Genomic DNA, 24,524 nt, shown 5'->3' on the forward strand with positions numbered 1-24,524 from the left:
ATTGTTGAGTTTAATATTCACGAAATGCATCATATATTGCATCCTTAGATGAAAAAATTTACATCTACATAATACTCACGAATTTGGCAATCCTTGCCCATGAACCCAGGCTCACAATCTCCATTGCAGTTCCCGTTCATTCTATCACAAGTGCTCGATCCAGCAAGACAATGACAAGTGGACGCGCAATTTTGGCCAAATCTGCCGGCTGTACATTCTGTAGTTAGATAGAATCGTAAAGAAAAGCTATTCAAATTATAAGATTTAAAATATCATTATTTTTTACATAATATAAATGGACATATAAATACTCAAGAATCTATTAAATAAATTTGATAGGACCTTGTTGACAAGTGAAGCCTGCCCAGCCAGCTTCACATCCCATCAGGCAGAAACCATCCTTGTCACACGATGGACTACCACCAGAGCAGTGGCAATGAAACTCGCAGTTGGCTCCAAATCTTCCAGGACTGCAAACTAAAGAACATAAAATAAGTGAATATAAGTATGGTTATATTAACTACTAGAAAAATAGCTTTGAGATACAATTTTTTCCAAATGGGGGGTAACTTTTGGGGAATGAATCTGTAGCTCCAATTCAAAAAATTAGAATAACGTGAAAAACACGTTACATAATTTACACATTGATTTTATTTCCATCTGTATGAAAACGTCCACAATTTCCAAACTACCTCGACTGATTCTACATACTTTACAGAAAAATTTAACATATAAATGAAAGTTGAAACTTTACAAATTTATAAAAAAAATTGGCATTTGGGAAAAATCACAAAATTACAATAATTTTCAACTTGGTTAAAAAATTACGATAATAGAGAGATATAGATGGCTTTTTTTCTCAGCCAGAGATATCAAGGAAACGGTTATTTTCCGGATATTATGCTGAGGTGAGCTCGGAAAGAAAAGTCCTCGCGTCTCCGCCGGGAGACTTGCTTGCCCGGTATGCAAGAGGGCCTGGGTTCGTGTCCCGGCGGAGACGTGATGACTTTTCTTTCCGAGCTCACCTCAGCATAATATCCGGAAAATAACTGTTTCCTTGAAATTACGATAATGTTACAAAACTTATAAGAAATCACTCACAATGAATTCAATTAAATGTTGAATATTTTGTGGCATCTCCCTTAGCTTTAGTAACCTCTCGTAAACGATTTTGCAAAAGAAGATTGGAAAAATCGAGTGGATTTTTCAATCGTTTTTATCGATACTTGCCCACGTCGTCTTCAAACTCATTAAACGTTTATTTTTGACTTTTGGAGGTGTTTGTTCTCGACGACTTATGAATGGGACTCAAATCTGATGAATTTGATGGCCAAGGAAACAATTTAATTTGTTTTTTACTTCGAGTCAAGCAGTGGTCGATTTCGAAATTTGCGAAGATGCAGTCTTGTTGGAAGATGAAATCAACATCCAATAAATCTTCATCCAATAGTATCATGCAGTATTCTAGAATTTCTCGATATACATCGGAATTTACTCCTCCGGTCAAAATACAAAGCCTCCCTGGGACCTCACGCTCATGCAACCCCCATACCATAACCAACACCTTCTAGAGCAAGCTTTAGAAGGTATTGCCATAACGGAAGTAGCAAATTGCACTGACCTTTGAAGACCGGACACACCACGCTCCCTGTCTTGGAGAGATATCGAAGCGTTCCCGAAGTAAGGATGAATCCGGAAAGTTTTATTAAAATCAAAGAAACATAAGAAACATTTACAAAAAGAAACAAACACAAATCACCCCAGACGAAGGCAGCAAAATATAAAATAAATTGATACAATCATCTTGAAACATTAGCAATCGTCAGTCTGGAATCATATAACGGATAGATAAAACATAAATAATCTAAGCCAATGGGAAATTAAAATGATAAACATGATTATAGCCGAGTAAATCACGCTTAATATGTCCTTATCGTCAATGATCTAGTTTGTCTCTACAGGTGAACGTGCTTAGACCCTCCCATTCATCAACCACTTCTGTTTTGACGCCTATGTGGTCAGAGATCATATGTATTTCCTCTCAAGATCAATCATTGGGGCTCTTGCCAGTTTGAACCAACACCACCTATAGAACAAGGCCCCCCGTACGAAGCTCGTGACGTCACAGGCAATAGGTGAAATGGCCTTCTTCACTGACGTCACAAGCTTCGTGCGGAGACCTTGTTCTATAGGTGGTGTTATTTGAACTCGTCATCACTCCCACCGCTCAAAAAAAATTAAAAGGATTACACTGGCCGCTTCATGCACTGCTCATTGAATGCTTCGTGGTTGAGACGCGAATACCTTGAACACCGTGGGGCACTGAAAATGACGATTCTCACTGAAAAGAACCCTATTCCAGTTACCCCATATCTGTCTTTGTTTGCGACATCGTACTCTAGCATTCATTTATTTGCTTGTAGGGAGCGGCGTGAAAGCACTTTAGATTCACTACCAAAGGGACTTTCAGACCTGTTAAATCTTTCTTTCGACGACCCATTTTCAACACACAAAGGGCCATTCAAGTATTACGTAAGCAGCTTTTCAGCCATTTTTGACCCCCTCCCCGCCCCTGTCAGCAGCTTAGAATATTTCATATCTTCAAAAAGGGGTGGTTGATTACGTAAGCAACCTTTCCCCCCCCCCTCTCGATGCTGACGTAATATTTGAATGACCCCCAACTGAATAAAACTAGAGTTTGCAGCCTGTCATTACGTCTAACGGCTTCGCGATAGCGTGATTTATTCAAATTTTGGCACTGATACTTATCCAATCAGAAATTCCTCCCATTATTCTAATGTATTTTGAAGTTTCTCTTCTGATTATTCTAATGTTTTGAATATCTTAAATATTTAAAAAAATATATATGTTATTGCAATTTTGAACACGTAACAAACGTCAGGTAGGTTCAATTTATTCTAAACGATTCTATTATTTTTTCATTCACTTCCATTGTTTATTTTTTCGGTTCTCGTCTGTTAACGAGAAGAAAACGACAACTTTTCACGTTATTCTAATATTTTTGAATCGGAGTTGTAGTATACGTCATGTGCTCACGTTTATACGAATGAGAAAATCCAAATATTCCAGGAAAAAACGAGTTGTTTGGTAACGTCAGACTTTTTTTCTCTTTCACACTCAATTTTTCATGGTGAAAATCCGTATGTTACAAATAGGAGAAAATAATGAAATCTAATGCGTGTACCGCTGCAAGCAGTAGCTTTGCTCCATCCATCCTCACACCCAGAAGGACAGTGTCCAGATACGATATCGCAGGGATCGTTCCCAGAGCAGTGACACTTTTTTTCGCATCGTGCTCCGTAACTTCCTATCGGACAGGACGCCGTTGTAGTGGTCTCGATTCCAGCAGAAGCAGTTGGATCTGAATGAAAACATATGAAAAATAAATTTATAATACGGTACAACACCTCCACCAAAATAATTTCTTATTCTTAAAGTAGAATTAGGGGCTGAGGATCAAAGTGGCCTAAGTCAATGAGTTTGGAGTGCAATTTTTTTTGACAGCAATGAACTCTTTCCTGAAAGCTCCCAAAAACATCAGTTTTGCTTGAAATACTTTTCTGTTTGTAAAATACTTCAGAGTCGAAAGTGCCTTAGGCCGTGATTGCACTATAAAAGTTGGATAAAATCTCTTTTATAAAACTTGAAAAATCCAACCAATAAACTCATTACATTCGAGCAAATGAAACCGATAATCTTATTGGTTGAATTTTTCAAATTTTATTAAAGAAATTTTAGAAAACTTTTATAGTGTAATCACGCCCTTAGGCCTTGTTCGAAAAAAGTGTTCGTTAAAACGAGATTTTCGCTATAACGGTATTCGTTAAAACGGGATTCGACTGTATACACTAAGTTATTTTCAAGAAGGCGTTTTGGTTGATAAAGTTTTTATTTTTACCCCGTTTGTTGGTTATAGACAAGAGTGACTAAAAAGGTTATGACCATTATTTTCATGAAGAATAAAATTGTCGTTTAGAGCCTGATAATGCTGCCGTGTATCTAGAGTTTTTGCTGCGCATAAAACGATTCCCTATATTGTATAGGGTTGCATGTTATGTAGTCAATCTGCACAGATATCGAAATTCTGTGAGCAAAGAAGCAGGTCTATTCACAGTACATTCGGCTAGCAATGGTGCTGGTTATTAACCAAAATTTAAAGGATTGTATGACATGCTCACAAGTTACATTCAAATCTGCTAATGTAAGTGTGAATTTCTTGAAATTTCCGTCTACATATCGTCTATAAAACACTAATTAGACAAATATGTGATAGGCCGTAGATTTTGATTCGTAACCTTGACAATATAAAGCAAAATGTCATATTAAAATTTCGTAATGATACAGTCAATGAATAGATTTTTAGAAATCGTGTTTCAAACTCAAGTAAAATGTCGAAAATAGCATTCTTCGTTAAAAACGCGTTAAAATTCTCCGTTAAAATATTTATTCCCAAATTTGTTTGCAAAAACACAACACTAAAGTAGGCATAATTTTGGCTCTGAGCATCATATAAACAATACAAAGGCCTGTATTTTGGAGTTATAATAAATGGGCTTTAATAAAAAAAAGTTGAAAATTTTTAAAAATTAAAATCGATGTTTTCTTCCAAAATCACGTTTTCAACGTAGTCGGATACCTTAAGAGCACAGACGTAAGCGGAAGGGGGAGATAATAAGGGAACCATGCCCCCAACCCTCTCACAAGCCAACCAAAAATTTAAAAAAGTTCAATATTTCCTTAATTTTAATTACAATTTTCTTAATTTAATTTCAATATTTTCTTAATTTTAATGCTTTTTTGCAGAGTGGTAACTCAAAATTTCTCGGGAAGACAATTTTTGTGCCCTTCCCCCCAAGTCTTTTGTACCCCTCCAAAAAGTCAAATTCTGCGTATACTCCTGATAAAAAAGTGGTGACTAAGCCCACCTTTTATTAGGCCCTAGGGCTATGATGCTGGTGAGACGGCAGCAGGGACACACTGATTTTTTTTTTCACACACAGAGTTTGCAAAATATAAATTACATTATGGTAATTATTTCAAAAATTATATAATTAGCCATTCATCTCACATATTTGTCAGGTTTAACGTTTTGTCAACTATTTTTTCGGAATTTGAATGGACCGGTGATTACGCCTACTTCTGACAAGGTTTTTGTTGGAAAATTATGATGACCCATATTTTACGATCCCAGCTTACCAAATTTTATTTTTCTAAATGAAACATGATCATCAGATCACATTTGAACATTTTTTCGTGAAATATATTTTTGTTCACTGTGATCTGAAACTAAATTAAGAAAATTGTAATTAAAATTAAGGAAATATTGAACTTTTTTAAATTTTTGGTTGGCTTGTGAGAGGGTTGGGGGCATGGTTCCCTTATTATCTCCCCTTTCCGCTTACGTCTGTGCTCTTAAGGTATCCGACTACGTTGAAAACGTGATTTTGGAAGAAAACATCGATTTTAATTTTTTTAAATTTTTAATTTTTTAGAATTTTTAATTTCTTTTTATTAAAGCCCATTTATTATAACTCCAAAATACAGGCCTTGTACTGTTTATATGATGCTCAGAGCCAAGATTATGCCTACTTTAGTGTTGTGTTTTTACAAACAACAAATTTGGGAATGAGAATTTTAATGCGTTCAACGAAGAATGCTATTTTTGACATTTTACTTGAGTTTGAAACACGATTTCTAAAAATTTGTTCATTGACTGTATCATTACTAAATTTTATTATGATATTTTGCTTTATATTTGTCAAGGTTACGAATCAAAATCTATAGCAACCCTTTATTTCCACATTTACAGCAATTTTTAATTTTGTCAGTTATTAGCAAATTGCACATAAAGCAAGAAATATTCAAAAATGTGTTTTGAGCTCTCCGTGGAACGGCCTCATTATCATCAAGGGTTCCGTAGAGAAGCCATATACCCACCAAAAGTTCTGGGAGACACACTACGTTGGAAACCCCTTTTGCCTTAGACCACTTTGATTCTCAACCCTCCAAATATGGATTTATGTTTAAAAATTCTTCTTCATTTGAAATTTGAAAATTAATTTTAAACCTCTTTCTTGCTACAGAAAAAAATTTCTGATGAATTTTAGGGAAGAGAATTTATTGTACAAACCATAAATTTCGCAAGATGCACCCCTCCATCCTTTAGCACAGCCTCCATCGCAAGCGCCAGTAATTCTGTGACAAGAACTTACGCCAAGAGCACAGTGACAGGGCTGTTTACAGTCAGCACCGTACCATCCAGGCTCGCAATCTAAGCATGAAAATAGAGGAAGTTATCATCCTTACATTAAAAAACGATATTTCATACTCGCAGAAAGGCAATATGAACTGTTAGAGTGTTAAGAAATATCAGTCGATGAGAGACGTAGTTCGAATATATCAACCCCTTCGCTTACAAGCTATTGGCAAGAAATTCAGATGATCTCTATTTGACGAATCAGAGATATATGTATAAGGTTACTTATCCTAACCTAACCGCACGTTAGAAAAAACGAAGAGAAGGAGAAGGAAAAAAAGGTAGAAGAAAAGGAAGGAAAGAAAAGCAAATGAAAGGAAAATAGTATGATAGATAAGTTGATAAGAGAGTACGTACGAAGTAGATTTATCTTTTCGCCCTCACCTTACCTGTTTGTATTCTTTCGCTATTACATGCATATAGTACAAGGATACGTCACATGTGGAAAACAAATCACCAATAGGAGTATAGAAATAAACGAAGGTAAACAGAACTTTTTTTTCGTAGGGTTACAACAAAGCTTCGTGATGATGAGGAGAAAGGAGAGGAAACAGGGAGAACTTTTTTGAATTCATTCCACTGACGTTTGGACGCAATATTACGTCCTTAATCGTAAAGTGGTTAATACATTCTTGGAAAATATGGTTGAGTAATCGAAATTCACGTGAATGTCCAAAGAAAGCAGGATATTAATGCTTTTTACAATGATAACTGGTCATTTACAATGAAAGGAGATATGCAGGTGTTAACCAAAACATTTCATTTGAAGTATTTTTTATGGTGATAAAAAATTAATGAAATATATTTTGGCATTTGGCCGGGATTTCACTATAAAAGTTTGATAATAGTTCTTTTATAAAACTTCAAAAATTCAACCATTAAGCGCATCGGTTACATTCGAACATTCGAGCGAATATAACTAATAGGCTTATTGATTGATTTTTATTTTTTGTAAAAGATCTTTTATCAAACTTTTACAGTTTAATCCCGGTCTTATAATAATATAAATGAAACATTTTACACTCACGTTCCACACATTTAGCTCCTTTGAAACCGGACGCACAAGAACAACTGTATGGATCAGGTTTGCAGAACAGATAAAGAGCACATCCGTCGTCCATGTCCGTGTTATTCTTCGGTGGACTGCAGAGTTTTGTGCAGTCGGAGCCGAAATAATTGCCTCCGCAAGCTGAAATACATTTACTTTTCTACAATGTGTTATGAGATCTTCAAAGTCTTAACTATTCATCATAAAACTATGAAGTTTTAGGAACGTCCTAATGATAGTAAAAAAATAGACAGCAAAAAAATAGCTCCAACATTTTCACGACTAGGAGATGTTTTCTATGCGAATTGTAGTGCACATATTACATTTTTACAAACATGCGACCCAAGATTGATGGCAGAGTATCTAAGCATCTCCTAGCAGAATCGTTTCCATTCTTATTTTTTCACGGAAGAGCTATGATGTTGAGTTTACAGGAGCGTGCTTTGCTGTTGAACCGCTTTTACGAAAACTGTGATTATTCAAATACAATTGCAAATTGTCCGAAAGCTTTGTAGAGATTTTCAGACTTTAGGGGGGGGGGGGGGGAAGCGAAAATTCTCCCCATTCTTTCTTTAAGGCGTTCCTAAACTTTCATTATTCTTTGACGGGAAGGGGGGGGGGGGTTCAGGTTATGAGCAATTCAGAACATGCCAAATTTAATTACAGACACGCGTATTCATTATTCTGTACATATTTCCGTTTATTCTGTATGCATTGTGCGCAGAGTACTCTAATTTTATTCATGAGTTCATTTTAATTTTACAAAAATGGTAAATTAGTACATTTTTGAATGATCTAACTCATTAAAAGTGTATCAGAACAATCTTGGGAGTGATAGAGAGCAATTTATGCTTGATGATGCGATAATTTAAACATTTTTTTTATTTAATCCTTTAAGTGGCATTGGCGAGATGTCTCTCACCTCGTTAAAAGTTTTTTTATTTTCAGCATTGACAAGCCTAGATATTTTGCAAAATTTATTTCTCAATGGAACACTTCTCCCTATATCCCTTACTTTTCACCTGCTGAAAATTGGAAGAAAACCCACTTAATTAAAAAAGATATGACATTTCATAGGATTTTTAGTGGTTTCTGCTATGTGTTTCCGCTTGAAGAGTTAGTATCAGACTCACCCCTGGCAAATCAGCATATTCAAACAGGCGTGAGAATATAAATTTAAGTTCATTGGGTGTGAGAATGTGAATTAAAGTTCACTGAAAGGTGTAAAAAGTCTAGTATCGAAGTTCATTGGAGAGTCCAGCAGGGCCGTAACTAGGCAGGTGCAACAGGTCGTGGGCAGGCGTACAGGACCCACTTGGAAGGGGGCCCAAATTTGGGCCAGAAGGGGTCTAAATTCAAATTCTTGCACAGGGCACAGTCATGGCTAGCTACGGCCCTGGAGTCCAGTAAAAAGGATAAAATTCAAATCACTGATTAGCTAACAATTTTTTTTTTAACCAAGAAGAAATGATTATAGAAATAGTGATGTGTGACAATACTTCCTCATTATTTAGATTATGGATATTCTTAATTATTGGTATTAATATTCGTAATTTTATATTAGGGAGCTTAATTGTATTTGAAAGATAATATGAGTGAAACTGAATAAGCTCATTCATAAATGATAAATTAAAATACCGTATATACTTCCTATATAAGCCGACCCCCTACTTCAGGACCACCAAAATCGCAATAAATTGAAAACCCGTGTATAAGCCGATCCCAAAAAATCCGCGCATTTTAGAGAAAAAAAGTATTATATTTTCATGCAAAAAATGGATAGCTTGCGGAAATTTGCAATAGAAAATGATTCAAAGGCTGTATAATCGACGTTAGCCCAACTGTTATTAAAGCCAATGATGTTTTCGATTTTTTTGCCTCGGCTTTGACATTATCGGTTCTGTGGGGTTTGAACACATCCCATATTGAAAATACAAATACAAACCACACCGCCACAACAGGCAAATTGCCCAACGAGGTGGCTGACTTAAGAACATCATGGATCCCCGAGCCAGTTTTTGGAGGCCCTACCTACTACTACTACACCACACATGCACCCCCCACCCGCGGAACCCCCAACGAATCGGTACATGCGGGAATGTGCGTGTACGTGTAGTGAAACCTGACGTGAAGTTTTTTTGTTTTTCTGTAATGCTTGTTATGTGTAGTGCTGCCACCAGTTTTTCTAACTATGAGTGAAGTGTTATGATTGAATGATTTATCGTTGTAGGACTGTTGCTCTTTGTGGCGAGACTTTTTAATGGGGAGATCGGCTCGCATTTGCGCCTTGAAGTTGGGAACCACAGAAAACCAACTTCAGCCGACCACCACTGTGGGGTTCGAACCCGGATCCTCGCATCGCGAGTCCGTCACTATAACCACTCGACCACCACAGCGGCCGGTCTCTCGAACACTGCTACAAAAATGACTACTGATTGCGGGGGTCGATATTTTCTCATTAAAAACTGACCCGAGTGTGAGCCGAATCTCCCCCCCCCCCCCCCCCACTTGAAGAACGAACTTTTCCCAAAAAAAACCCGGCTTATACACGAGTATATACGGTATATATTTTTTCTAATTATTAGTTCGTGATTTTCTTCTACCGTCGAAAAATAATATTGTCCCGATTGATTCATATCACTAAAGAATTACCTTTTTGGCAACGAGCACCAGCAAACCCTGGAGGACAAACACAAACACCATGTTCTGCGTGGCATACACCGCCGTTATAGCAAGGTGGACATTCCTGATCGCAAGCGCTGCCGTAAAAACCATTTGGACATCCTTGAAGAAAATAAATGTAACAGCATAATGAATGAATTTTGGAAAATCGATTAACTGATCATGGCAAATGAATTTGCTCTTTCTTCAAAAAGTGCAATTTTGCCAAAAAAGCTTTAGTTTTGCAGAAGTGATCAGCTTCATGACTACGCTAATTATATAAATGATTATTTAATTCACAAAAAGTTGATATGTCATATAACCTCGTAGTATACAGGGTGATTCTAAATTCATGAGACCATTCAAAAAATGGCCGAGCGATACAATGACTAGTAGTAGAATTTGCGTTACCAAGTTGCACAATGAGAAGGCCTACCACATTAGAACCCCCTGCACCCTCGAATGGTTGATTGCACTTATCGCATCAAATCCGACGGAAAAATTATATTTGTTTTTGGTGAGGTGGTATTCGGCACTATCTAACCCCCCCCCCCCCCCACCTTTTGATATTGCGATTCCACCGCATATTCTATGACCAAAAATGTTTGTATAAGTGTCTTATATCCCCTCTTAAAGTTTGTCCCATGAATTTAGAATTACCCTGCATTCAGTACTTTATATAAATACTGGTAATGTATATGTTACGGTAGTATATGTGATAAACTCGGTTGTTATACATAATAACCGGTTATTATGCATATTTACCAAACATTTTGGTATTTTTTATCAAAGTTACCAAAATGTTTGGAAACTTCGATAAATTTCCTTAAATTAATCACTTTTGCCTGCGATTATGCATACTACCCCAGCTTCGTTGGTAAAATTTTATAAGTACTAAAAAACTTATCACTCTTACCGGTTACTATGCATAATACCCAAGTGTCGTGTCGTTAGTAAACATGATAAATCGTACTATATGATATACTATACACGGTAATTTATATATGTATTGCATCCTTATATCGGAGTATGATCGTAAAATTAGTTATCATTATGGGGTCCGTCTATATTTATAACACATACTAGACTCATTTGGAATTTTTTATGTTTACCAAATTCCCCGACTACACTAGGGTATTATGCGTAGTCACAGATAAAGGCGATAAATTTCAATTATTTATCAAATTTACTAACAATACTTGGATATTATGCATATTTGCCGGTAAAAGTAATAAATTTATCAAACTTACCAAGACGATTGGTAAGTATGCACGATAACCGATTTATCACATTTATCGTAACATATAAAATAAATTAAATCCTCATGCTTCGAAAATCACTGGATTTTCATGATACCTCTGACAACCAGCCTTGTCAGCGCATGCAAGCTTTCTCCTCTCCGACCTTCGTAGAAGCTTTCGTAAACCCCTGAGTCCGAAGTTTTCACATTCTTTATTGTGACGGTCAACTGGTCATCCCAAGACGCTGGTAATTTTTTCCCATTATGGCGCCACCTGATCGGAAGATCTTGTTTCTTCAGCACGTTTACTTTCAGCTCCACATCCGTTCCGACATTCACTACCCGATAGTGAGGGGTGATGTCCAGTTCCGCTGAAATTAAACCACACATGAAAGCAATATTACATACTGCGTAGTGATAGGATATATAGTCAATCAGAAACTTCATTAGTAGAAATAAAAGCAGAAGGTTCTGTACCTAACGAAAGAGGTGGCAATTTAAGGGTCACGACCTCTGTTGTTACGTCATTTTTAGTTACTTTGCATTGATAAACTCCAAATCTTGAAAGCATGTCTTCTTTTCGCATTGATAATATTCGAGCGAAAAGCGGTTTGCCGAGGATGTATTGCTGGGAGTATTTTGGCAACCTCGTACCCTATACAATAGAAAGAAATAAAAAAAATTTTGATTTAGTGCGAATGAAAGTATACATTTATACGGGGAATTTCAATAATGTAGTCAAACTCGGTTGTAATGACGCCTCGACGATAACGTTAGTAATTGGCGGTCTCCACTGACTCTCGTTGAGCAGAGGCCTTCAACACATGACCCGCAGGCCGCATTTGGCCCTCAGAGCTTCTGTTATGGCCCGCTGATCATTTTCAGAAAATGGTTGAAAACATTGAAAAACGATTAGTTCTGGAATTAATGAGTGAAATAATTCTAGAATAAATGAAAGAAATAATTTCGGAACTTATGAAAGAAATAGTTTTGGAATTTATGAAAGAAATAATTTTTTGGAATCGATGAAAGAAATAATTTTTTGGAATAAATGAAAGGAATAATTCTAGAATAAATGAAAGGAATAATTCTAGAATAAATGAAAGGAATAATTCTAGAATAAATGAAAGGAATAATTCTAGAATAAATAAAAGGAATAATTCTAGAATAAATAAAAGGAATAATTCTAGAATAAATGAAAGGAATAATTCTAGAATAAATAAAAGGAATAATTCTAGAATAAATGGAAGAAATGGTGTTATAACTGAGTCTGTCTGTATTTCAACTCAAGTTGATAAAAGAAAGCCCATCATATTGTGAAATTTCTATGCCAAAACATCGATTTGACGTCACAAGAAAACTACAAATAATGTTGTCACTCGTTACGTATATTTTTTGATGGGAAAATAACTTTTTAAAAAACTTTATTCAACACATACATTTCTTCAAGAAAGAAAGTGCATCACATTATATGAGGATCATGACGAATCTCAATGATTCGTTAACCACTCATAAAAATTAAAACAGAACACTCATAAAATGATTAGTTCTGGAATTAATGAAAGAAATAATCCCGGAATTAATGAAAGAAATAATCCCGGAATTAATGAAAGAAATAATCCCGGAATTAATGAAAGAAGTAGTTCTAGAATAAACGAAAGAAATAATTCTAGAATAAACGAAAGAAATAATTCTAGAATAAACGAAAGAAATAATTCTAGAATAAACGAAAGAAATAATTCTAGAATAAACGAAAGAAATAATTCTAGAATAAACGAAAGAAATAATTCTAGAATAAACGAAAGAAATAATTCTAGAATAAATGAAGAAGTACACTTCTACCTTAAAGGGTCACATACCTCTTAATATAGGGAAAAGTTAAATTAACAGTAAAAATTCTATTTAGCCATTGATTTATTAGAATTTTTTCACATATTTTTGATAAAATATGCTATCCTATGCTGGTATAAAATCTTTAATATTTTTGATACCTAATTTTTTTTAAATTTTCAAAAAATAATTAAAAACAGCTTTCGCGCATGATAAAAGGGCATGACATCAATGTAACCATACAATATCATAATTAAAATGAAGAAAACGGTTCATTTCATAAAATGGACAAAAAGATTGAAATTTCATTGACTCATTCTTATTTAAAATTTAATTTCTAATTTAAATTTTCAAAAATTATTTAAAATATTTTTTTTATATAAATCAAATATTTATGTATGGATCTGAAATCTTTTAGTTAATTTTACGAAATGAGCCGTTTTTTCTTCAATTTAATTTCAATATTATATGGTTGCATTGATGTCATGCCATTTTATCGTGCACGCAAGCTGTTTTTAATGTATTCTTTTGAAATTTTTGAAAAAATTAAGTATTAGGGATATGTAAAGTTTTATATACTGGCATAGGGATAGCATATATAATCAAAAATATGTGAAAAAAAATTCTAATAAATCAATTTATTAAATAGTATTTTTAATAATACTTTAACTTTTTCCCATGCTAAGAGGTATGTGACCCCTTAAATATTGGAGTTCATCTTTTGAGTGTACGAAACCCTCAGATTTCTATTAAAAGGTAACGCATTTATCACCTGCCCAGTGTCGATAGGTCTTGAAAACTTTATCTTGTTCGGCAACTCGTCGGAGCTTATGCATTGGATCATACATTTGTCGTTTGATAGAGAGAGGCGTTCCCAAACGTTCTGAAGAGTTAGATCGGCTTCGAACTGTCCTGTGAGCAATTAAAAAAAATTCATTTATAAAAGAAATCTATACTATATTGTTTATTGTATACAGAATTTTTTTTTGCGCTGTAGGACGGACCAAGTTGATCCCTAAGAGCTGCATAGTTTATGTATTGTTTTGTTGTGTTGTCTTTCACTTGTATTTGCATTTTATTTTGATTGCATGGTACGGTGTCTGTGTTGTGTTTTGTTAGAAAATAATATATATATTATGTAAAATTGATTTTTTTCTTCTTCTGTTTGTCGTTGAGTGTGTTCCAATACAAATCTGCAATTTTCGGACTGATCCCCGCAATGTTTTATCTACGCAGTCGACGTTCGACTGCTATCTCCTCACGGAAAACGTGCGTTATAGTTTGATACAGCGATCTCCAAATAAAACGTGTATTAAATTTGGAGATCGCTATATCGAAATATTTGTAAAGTAGCTTCTGAAGAGAATTTCATATTTGGAAGGAAAAGAATTATTTCTATAAGGTAAGCGATTGCAATGAAACTGTATCTCTGGTAAGAAAGCAATAATACCGTATTCCCCTCGCGCAATATCTGGGAAATTCGAGTCAACGATCCCGAAAAAATCTTCAATATCTAGACTAATAATCGATTGAATTGGCTGATTTAAACACAGTTATTCTTATACATTTTGGATCCTTCCTGTTTTATGAACTACTTTTAGGTATATATTTTTGCCATTCCAGCTATATTTTTTGCTTTTGCAACCACAAATCTTGATTTATTTAAAAATTTCGGATTCTAAGAATATTCTTTCACACGCAAATTACATGAATGAAATGTAAATATAAGTAGACTGACTGCTAAGCATTATTATATGGATGATTAATGTAATTAATTACAGAAAAACTGAATTTTCAAGCAGAGATAGAAAACGCATTATCCGAAGTGGGGGGGGGGGTGTGCGGGAAGGTAAGTTGTATTTCACTGGGGCTGCGGGATGGAAAAAACGTTGGAAAAATGGTATAAAGGAAAGACTTTTTTCTGGATCTTATGCTGAAGTGAAAATTGTAGTAGTCTCCACCTGGAATCGAACCCAGTCTTCTTGCATGTCCATTAATACTGAAATTTTGCGTTTTGTCTCCGAGTTATTACATTTTTTTTCTCAAATCTCTTCCACCCATTAGTTTGATTTCAATCGTTTCTTATCGTCGTATGCAGCTCATGTCAATTTTGCAGTTTGTATTTCATGTTTTTATGCTATGTATCATCCATTATAATTTCTTCAGATTATACTGTATACTACAAAATGGGTTGCGAAATCAAGAAACAAAAATTGAGTTTCTGTCCATCCAGATAACTCAGGTTACCAGTACAGAAAACTTTAATTTAAAAGTAAAATAGGGGTTTTTTTTCCGGGTATGTTTCAAGCATGGGTTTTTATTCGGTTTTCAACAAATCAATTTTTTTAGCTTTTTTTGCATCGATTGATAATTTAAGCTGTTAAATTAAAACTTTGTCTTTTCTGGTAATATCAGCATTGCATACGGAATCAACCGTTATACATCAACGATTCACTCTGTTGGATGTAATTTGAGAGATTTCTAACTTGTTTTTTCTCTCATTTTCCTCTCTCTCACGAGTTTTTTGTCTAGTTAACTTCCTCCAGCATTAGCATCTCGTCACTCAATCCTGTTTTCGATTTTGGAAGCACCTCCTTCTACCGTGTAATATGTCGAGACATACATTTGACTATTATTAGTACACTCACTTACCAACCAAATATGTCATGATTCCTATTATGCAGACCTCAAAGGAAGTTATACACTGCTCAAAACAATTAGGGGAGCACATGGTTTTAACAAAACTACGCAAAGATGTATACCGATAAGTAACATAAAATGAATCATCCATAATTTAAAGCCTAGCAGGAAACGGAAGAAGAAAACTTCATATGCAAATCAAAGTTCATGACGTCAAAAACCAGAAAAAGGAAATAAGGGCAGAAATCGGGATGTTGCAGAAACGTCTGTTTTACTGCCGTAACTGTGAAATTCGATTGCGCAGTATTTTTTTTTGAGACAAGGTGACTTGAGGATGTCTCAACAACGTGATTTACCGGAATCCATTGCATGGCGTGTTATAGGCAGACTGGAATCCGGGCAAACACAACGTAGTGTCGCGGACGCTGTTAGAGTCGCCAGAAGTGTTGTTGCAAGGCTGTGGAATCGATTCCAAGAAACAGGAAATGTTAGACGTCGACCAGGGCAAGGTCGGCCACGCGCCACTACAGCAACTGATGACCGGTATGTACGGTTAACAGCCCGTCGAAACAGAACAGAGAATGCTACGCAGCTGCAAAGACGGTTGCTCTTGGCAACAGGACGAAGGGTGTCCAGCCAAACAGTACGTAATCGGCTTCATGAGGGAGGGCTCTATGCACGTAGGCCAATGGTCTGCATTCCGTTGACCCCACGCCACCGTGCGGCCCGAAGAAGATGGGCTGCTGAACATCGAGATTGGGAGCAACATGATTGGAGCCAAGTGCTGTTTACAGACGAGTCCCGATTCAGTCTGGAGTGTGACACCCGACGTGTTCTGGTATGGAGGGACAGGGGCACTCGAAATAACCCCGCATTCGTTCGTGAAAGGTCACAATACAGACGAGCTGGTTGGATGGTATGGGGTGGAATCAGCATAGGCGGACGTACGGACCTGCGTATCATTCGGAATGGCACTTTGACGGCCCGAAGGTATGCAGACGAGATACTGCGACCTCATGTCATCCCTTACGCTGGAGCCATTGGAGATTCCTTTGTTTTCCAGGATGATAATGCCCGACCGCATAGAGCTCGTCTGGTGGAGAACATGCTTGAAGCTGAAACAATACAGCGTATGGAATGGCCAGCGTGCTCTCCTGACCTGAATCCAATCGAGCATGTCGGACATGCTCGGACGACGCATTGCTGCGCGACCATGGCCGCCTGTTACTGTCCGAGACTTGCAGATTGCACTTCTTGAGGAGTGGAACAGTATTCCCCAAAGTCTGATCGATAACCTCATCCCATCCATGGGAAACAGGTGTGCAGCAGTCTTAGCTGTTCGAGGAGACCACACGCCCTATTAAAACTCATGCATCATGTCTAAACAGTTTTTTTTTTATCGTTTACATGTAACCAAATTGTTGCCCTAAATCATCTTTTCATATTTTTTCCATATTTTCAAAGAATTAAAGCTTAATTCCAATTTTTTTACGTCTTTTTTCTGTATTGCGGATTGATACGCGTGTACTATCCATTGTATGCCAATACGTGGCTGTCTCGCACGGTTTTCTTCACTTTTTTGCTTGCTTCCCTATTTGTTTTGCGCAGTGTATCAAGTCAGTTGTTTCTATCGAGCTGGGCTGGTATGGAATTCTACTACAATTACCAAACGTTCATATACACCCCTCGTAATAATTCCTCCGGTGAGTTTTTCACGGACTGGTACATGCCGGAAAGCGCTGTTGTATGTGTAGCGTGGCTGTAGCGTGCTTATAATGTCTGCGTAATGAATGTTTCGTGTTTGAAAAACGCTGCCGCTTGACTTTCATACTGGAAGTGAAAGTGACAGATGCCTCAATTTTCATGTTCAATATGAATACAAAGGCCATATCAGACAAAATGCCCAACGAAGTGGCTGAAAAAAGATACTCATAAAAAATATGGATATCAATCTACACATTATGTAGGGCCCTATACCAAAAATACAGCAATCCAATAAGAGCCAAAAGAAACCAATACTTATGATAAAATATAAATATACTGCCCATAAAAAAAATTATGCTTGTCTCATCTAAGTATGGATAGTTTCTCGACGTAGGTATTGTATTGAAAGCCTTGTGCATTGCTTGCTCTCTGTAGAGAGACTTAGTGTGCAATTATAGTGCATCCTGGTTTCCGAATCAGGTAGTGGGCGTGGTTTACTCGTGCCGGGAGGGTGCTCATAGTGCATGCCTGTTTTCCGCTGGTGTACTAAAAGCCAGGTTTTCCTAGGAGCAGGTTTCTGCAGCGCACGCAGCGTGAAAACGCTGATTGGTGAAAAAAACCTGAATTTCAGGTTTTTAACCAATCAGCTTTTTCACGATGCACACGGCGCAAAAATACTACTCCTAGGAAAAACCCATCTTTATACTGTACATTTTTTGTAATCGTCAAACCAGCGGAAGGGGAAAAAACGAGGAAAAATATGCTAACGTAAAGGAAAAAAAAAATAAGTTTCGATTTGGCTTTTACGCGGCGTTTCATCTTCAAAACAATATTCGTTGTTTATTTGGTTTCGTTTCTAGCTACAGTAATGCATCGAAAATTAGTTTCTTCTGTAAATTACTTCATCAAATCTATTCATACTTTGAATTTCTCTCACAAATGAAACATTTGTTTCAATTTTATTATTTTTGTTATTTAGCCAAAGAGATGTACAAGCATACATATACAAACAGAGACAACTTTTCATCCAAGGTGAACATGACTGTCACATACTGGACGATGGGTTATTGATAAAAAAAAAGTACAATGTGTGAAGGGGTGGGGGGAATACTTATATACAGCATATACACGTGTATGTAAACGCAAATATAAATGGGGAGAATTGATAGTTAAATATCTAGTAATCGATCGGTGAAGGGGAAAAAACAAAATTAGTAGTAACATGATTGTGGCAACGTGTGGTTGGTGCATTTTAAATATCAAAATTAGAGATTATAAGTATGATTTGAATAATTGAGCTAATAATTGAGAAAAGGCAAAATATTTAAGATGGTAAATATAATGGGAAAAAATCAATAACTTTAATTAGTGTGGGAACAAATGTTTTAAAAAAAAATAAAAGTGCACGGAGATATCAGAGAAGAAGCATGCTTAATTTAAATGGGAAGAGAGTTATAAAACTTAGGTATTAGGTAAGAGAAGTGAATTTTTTTAATATTTTTGTGAATAATTCACAAAGAATATGTGGTGCTACGGGTTTTCTTCAATGAGGCTTTTTGGATCACGTGATATCTCCCTCTTTCTTTGAGGGACATACAAACCGTGTTCAAGTTGAACCAATATGACGACTTACTGCGCGACTCATGAAAGAAACAAATCTAGATTTAAAGAAACGTAGAAATGAATTTTTTTTTTTTTCTTTTTCAAGGGGTGCCAAGTATTTCGATTCCCCCCCCCCCGAAGTTCTAGTTATTCATCTGCCGGTTTCTGCTTCAAAAAATATTAAAACTGTGGAATTTCTTCGATGTACTTTATGAGCCCATAATTAATTTTAAAACAATCTAAACTATATGTGAATTTATGCAGTTAGACAATAAGGAGACATTAATTTCCATACTTGAGAAGATATAAATAAAAAGTTGAAATCAATGTTATTGCGTGGATCTCAACTCAAAAGTAGGTCTGGCTAATCACTTCATATTTAATCTCCTGGGCTTCGTATATCTCTAAGCGAACTCAATATTCCAAAAATCTAGAATTCAATATAAAATTTTAAAATTATTGATGTGTGATGGAAAACCCAGCCAAATTTCCGCATTTCTACAGTAAAATCGGCAATTTTAACACTGATTTCTGATCACCCTTTTCCTGACCCTCAAATAGATGCTGATGATGATTATGACGTCTATTCAAAAAGCCTCATTACTGAGAGTATTGAAAATGTGGCCAACCATTATAAAGGCATAAACTATTATACATATACTAACAGGATTAGTGAAGTGACAAACCATTATAAAGGCATAAACTATTATACATATACTAACAGGATTAGGGAAGTGACAAACCATTGTAAAGGCATATACACGCCTGAAGCGCATTGCTAGGGAACCACGGTAACCAAAGTAAACGTTCGGAAAGTGATTGTCGAGACCCCAAAACCATTGTTGCCCAACCGTTTTTTGCCCATTTGGGGAATTTGCCCTGCTCTGACGAAATTTTAAAGTAGCCTATCGTTCAAGTCGGGTCCCATTTGGTATATATGCAAAATTTGTTGACGATCGATCTAAAATTGTAGATTTGTATAGAGAACATACACGCACACAGACAGACAGACAGAAAATCAATTTTATATATATAGATTACATTATTATTACGATTCAAGTATTGCATCAGCATCGAGGGGGGGGAGGGGGTTTCGGATTTGCTGACTTTTGATGACGGGGGAAAGGGGGGTTTGTAAGTTGCTTACGTCATCAACCACCCCTTTTTGAAGATATGAAATATTCGAAGCTGCTGACGAAATTTTGCTGACGGGGGGGGGGGGACAGTGTTTTGCTGACATGCTGACAGGGGGTGGAGGGTCAAAAATGGCTGAAAATCTGCTTACGTAATACTTTAATGGCCCCTTATGTCCGTAACTAAACTTGTACAAAAAACAATAGTCAGCACTTTTCTGGGACGTTTAATGTAAGGAAAGTCATCGGGGAATAAGTATCTTTAAAATTGATTAAATATTTTTTTGCTTATCAGTATTCATGTTTTGTTATCGCACGCACGTACGTAACTCGAACAAAAGAGGAAGTTTTGACCACATGCGCGCACTGAGCTATTAAACCTTCCTTGAGCTATAGGTAAACTTTACTTATAGCTCAGTGGTGCAAGCGCATCACTATAATCTTCAATTATTATCCAGGACTATTGGCTGCTAAGCTATTTCTCTGCAGTATAAGACAAACTTTTCTTACCATCAGAGTTTTGTAAGCCCTGATGGTATATTTTTCCACTTTCCCACTATTCCCCCATTTACGACGTGTGACGTCATTTCGACAGGGGAAAAAAGAGACAAAAGACTTTTGCCTTAGAGGGGAAATAAGAAATATAAATTATATTTCTTCTCGATGACTTTTGCCCCACCAGAAATTCCTTAGGGATTGTTTTCAGAAGCGGGGATTCTTTTTACATGAAGTAGGGAATTTTTAGGGACAATTAGGGATTTTTTGTGATTTTCGTAAAAATTCGGGAGATTTAAGAACTTTTCGGTAGGTCGAGAGATGAAGCTAAAATTCGGGAGACTTGGCAGCTATGCTTTTCCATTTTATTGCGAGCATTTTATCACCCCATCCTGGAGCTGAAGCGCCCGAGACTGAGATCTTTGGTGAGGCCCCTCCTCTATAGCGAATTTATAGAGTAAAAGAAAAACAGTGAGGTTTGTCCCGGGCCCTCGTGCTAGAGCCCTGCCATCCCTACGAGCCGTCTTAAGAGCATCGTGGGTCCCCGGGCCAACTGATTTTTCTGGGTCTCTACTTAGAAATTTCTCGAAAATTTTAACCAGTTATCATTTTTGTGGGGGCCTCTCTTCTGTTCAGGCCCAAAGGCAGTGCCCGGGTGGGCCCATGCCTTAAGACGGCACTGATCATAGGGATCACACTTAAACCAATGAGGATAGATGCTTGATTTCATAATCAGAAGATATTCACCAACAGCTCAGATGAACACTTTATGATTGATTCAATGATTAGCGTTATGATTATTTCAGTTGAAGGCATATGCTAGAGTTTTTTTGCGGGTGCTTTTTTCTTCTGATGATGGTTATAATCAAAGCTCTCGATATCCGTGAATATGCATCCCAATAGGTTGACAGTGCTCCAACCTCGTGAATCCCAATCATGAGTTCAACCGGGCACAGCGGAGATCCATGGCCCCCCACATCCACCGTAGGCTGAAATCTTTGGTGGGCGCCAGTTCAGACTCTTCACGCCTCCCCCTCCCTCAATGTGAAATTGTAGTGCGAAAAACAAAAATATAATCACATCTGATTAGAATGTGATGAATTTATATCGGTGATGAGAATTATATCGGTCCCCCGGACAGAAGCCCTGCCTGATCCACTCTTTTTGCGAGGGGCCATGCAGGGATCTCAGTCCTGCATATAATAGGAGTTTCCACGATAAGATCTGGTACAATGATATATGACAATAAATATCTAAAGTAAGAGGTGCCTAGGCACTCTTTCATTTTGCCATGGGGATATGATTTTGTTGGGGGAAGCAATTAGAGATTTTTGGTTAAATATACAAAAATTTGTTTCAGTTCTGTAGAACAGCCTAATTATCATCAAGGGTTCCGCGGTATAACTATCAACGGTTCCACGAGAAATTTTACCCTGGAATAGAGAACAGGTATAGGTGTAATAGGTATGGGCAATTAGAACATGCAACACCTACCAAAGCAGAAGGCGTTGGCCTGGCCCAGGGTAACAGATCAAGATTATTTATGAAATATTTTTGTTGATTATAAATTTAGTTTCACTAAATTCAATTCAGTAAGTAGAAAGGGTCACGGTCTTCCATGAGGATAGTGGGGCCCTATTTAAGACGAGGGTAGCCACGAAAAAATATGGTTCAGAGGGGGGCCCATGGTCTAAAAAACGTTGAGAACCACTGCTTTATATAAAGGATTCCCGTTTTCCATCTACCACATACAGTAGAACTTGATTAATTCTAATTTTGGATATTCGAACTTTTACGATCTCCCCGTTGGATTTTCTATCTAATTTAATGTTAAAATTTGTTTGTTTAATTTGAACTTTTTGGGTAATTCGAAGTTGGTGGGGGGGATCATGGTTTTTGTATAAGCAAATTTAATTTGAAAAATTCTACAGGAAGTCAGACTTTTTGCTTTTCTCGATTTAGTTGCTAAACAACAAATTTTTAACACTAATAAAAGTCTGAAAAAATTCTGTTTTTCCTCTACTCTGTTTTTGGTAATTTCAGCTGGAATGCATCGAGAATGTGTACCACTTAATACCGATTATGCTTTTTCAACCTATAGATCATAGTTTCCCAACCTTTTTGTCCCATCACCCCCTTTTTCAGAAATTTTTTTCTCCCATCGCCCCCCAGCGCAATCTAACCCATAGGATCCTATGTCATACCCGTAGCTTCTACCGCCCCCTGGAACAAACATTCCATCGCCCACGTTGGGAATCACTGCTATAGATCAAGGTATAGTATTCTAAAACCTGAATTTTTTGTCGTTAGTAAGAATAGCGTATAGTTCAGATTGTAATACTTTAATGAAAGTAATGTTTCCTTGATAGCACTTGAATGATAAGCATAATTTGGGAAACAGTTCCATAACGGATAATAATGAGCTGTTTCCGTAAATCAGGCTTTGAACATAGTCAAGAAATTCTGCAGTAATGCTGATTCCAGAACAGCGGGGTAATGGGGGAGCTAAGATCAATTATTATAATTATAAGCTATTAAAATTAGAAAAACGGTTTCGCAACTGATAATAAAATTTTTATAATTGGTAATTGTTATCCTATGTTATTATTAAGTTTTTGATGATTAAGTTTCAATTTTCAATAATTTTACTGATCCAGAACCGATTAATTGGACAATTCATGTTTTTCCAGTGACTTTTGACTTTGGATTAACCAAGTTCGACTGTGCTTTATATATTTTAAAGATCTGACTAATATTACAAGAAATAATTTTTGTTCAATCAATCACTTTTTAAAACACAAACTCTTCTATTCACACATAGGAAACATAAAATGTGGTTATTTTTCAGTGACACTTGTCAATTGACCGATTATTTTGTAATGAGTAAATTACGAACTGCATGAGTAAAGTTGCAGACAACTAGGTGAAGTGTCATTAATGAGCATTGCATTGAACAAATTGTTTTGAGGCTGGCAATAAGGTTGAACTTCAAGTATAAAACTGCGATCAGTCTATAAAAATGGCAGATTCCTCACTAGCCTTTGGAAGTTTTGTAAAAGATCTTTTGTAGTGTATTCCTAGTCTAAAAACCATGGCAAAGATACAAACCTCTCAAAAATCAGTGTAGTTTAGCGCATAAACTATTCTAATGTAACAAACAATTTTTTCTTGATTATAACTTAATAATCACAACCACTTCAGTAATTATCCTGTGCTCATGCTTGAATTTGAGGATTTAGCATTTTTCACCGAAATTCGACAGTATTTATGGTCCGTAAAACGCGAAAACAAATTCGATACACAACAGATTTACTCACCTTTAACAGGAAGAACACAAAAATAAATAATGTATCCAACCGTAAGAAAACGGGTGACCGAAAGAACGCTCGCCGTTAATTTGATGTCCATTTTTCGATGGAACTTTTACAATACACAAGTGATTCAGCATTGAAATCCGTCCTAAAATACCAAAACAGGAAGCAAAAGAGAGAAAGAGAGCTGTCGACTTCCTGCCACTGAATATTGAAGAAAACCAACTTCCGCAAAACTTTTTTTTTCCAAGGAAGTACATAACGGATGCATGGCGGCATGTCTTAAAAAAAGGGTCACAAAAATCGATAAAATAGCTTTAAAATTTAAATTAGTCTCTCCTTTATCTTTGCTTCCTCTTATCGCTCGTCCAAGACCGAGTCCAGCTGTCAACGGCGATGTTTCGTGACCAGATGATATCATTTATCCCAGAGAGAATTGCTCAGGAGAACCTTCGGAGAACAATAACCCGATCCTCAAGTCCCTGGCACATCTTCTTCATGGCCAAATAATTCGTTTTTTTGGATTAGACTAGGTGTCTTCAACCTTTCAGACACACACACACACATTGCGGGCCAAATTAAA

At 36.4% G+C, this 24,524-nt stretch overlaps 1 protein-coding gene across 1 annotated transcript in view; it reads right to left on the bottom strand.

Annotated features, from left to right (window-relative positions):
- Positions 1-24,089, bottom strand: part of LOC149078461 (receptor-type tyrosine-protein phosphatase S-like) — an 83,383-nt gene extending 59,294 nt beyond the window's left edge. The window contains exons 1-10 of the mRNA XM_089240564.1: positions 23,948-24,089; positions 13,829-13,968; positions 11,704-11,881; positions 11,343-11,597; positions 9,978-10,109; positions 7,305-7,466; positions 6,152-6,292; positions 3,206-3,382; positions 343-477; positions 80-217 (exon numbers count right to left, since the gene is read on the bottom strand). Coding sequence (XP_089096690.1) covers positions 80-217; positions 343-477; positions 3,206-3,382; positions 6,152-6,292; positions 7,305-7,466; positions 9,978-10,109; positions 11,343-11,597; positions 11,704-11,881; positions 13,829-13,968; positions 23,948-24,038 — 1,549 coding nt within the window. The 5' untranslated portion in view covers positions 24,039-24,089. The remainder of the gene's footprint in view (positions 1-79; positions 218-342; positions 478-3,205; positions 3,383-6,151; positions 6,293-7,304; positions 7,467-9,977; positions 10,110-11,342; positions 11,598-11,703; positions 11,882-13,828; positions 13,969-23,947) is intronic.
- Positions 24,090-24,524: the final 435 nt, after the last annotated feature.

Source organism: Pholcus phalangioides, unplaced genomic scaffold, assembly GCF_987345545.1.
Source record: "Pholcus phalangioides strain wild (caught in Gottingen) unplaced genomic scaffold, Ppha-v1.0 ptg000013l_1, whole genome shotgun sequence".
Taxonomy (NCBI): domain Eukaryota; kingdom Metazoa; phylum Arthropoda; class Arachnida; order Araneae; family Pholcidae; genus Pholcus; species Pholcus phalangioides.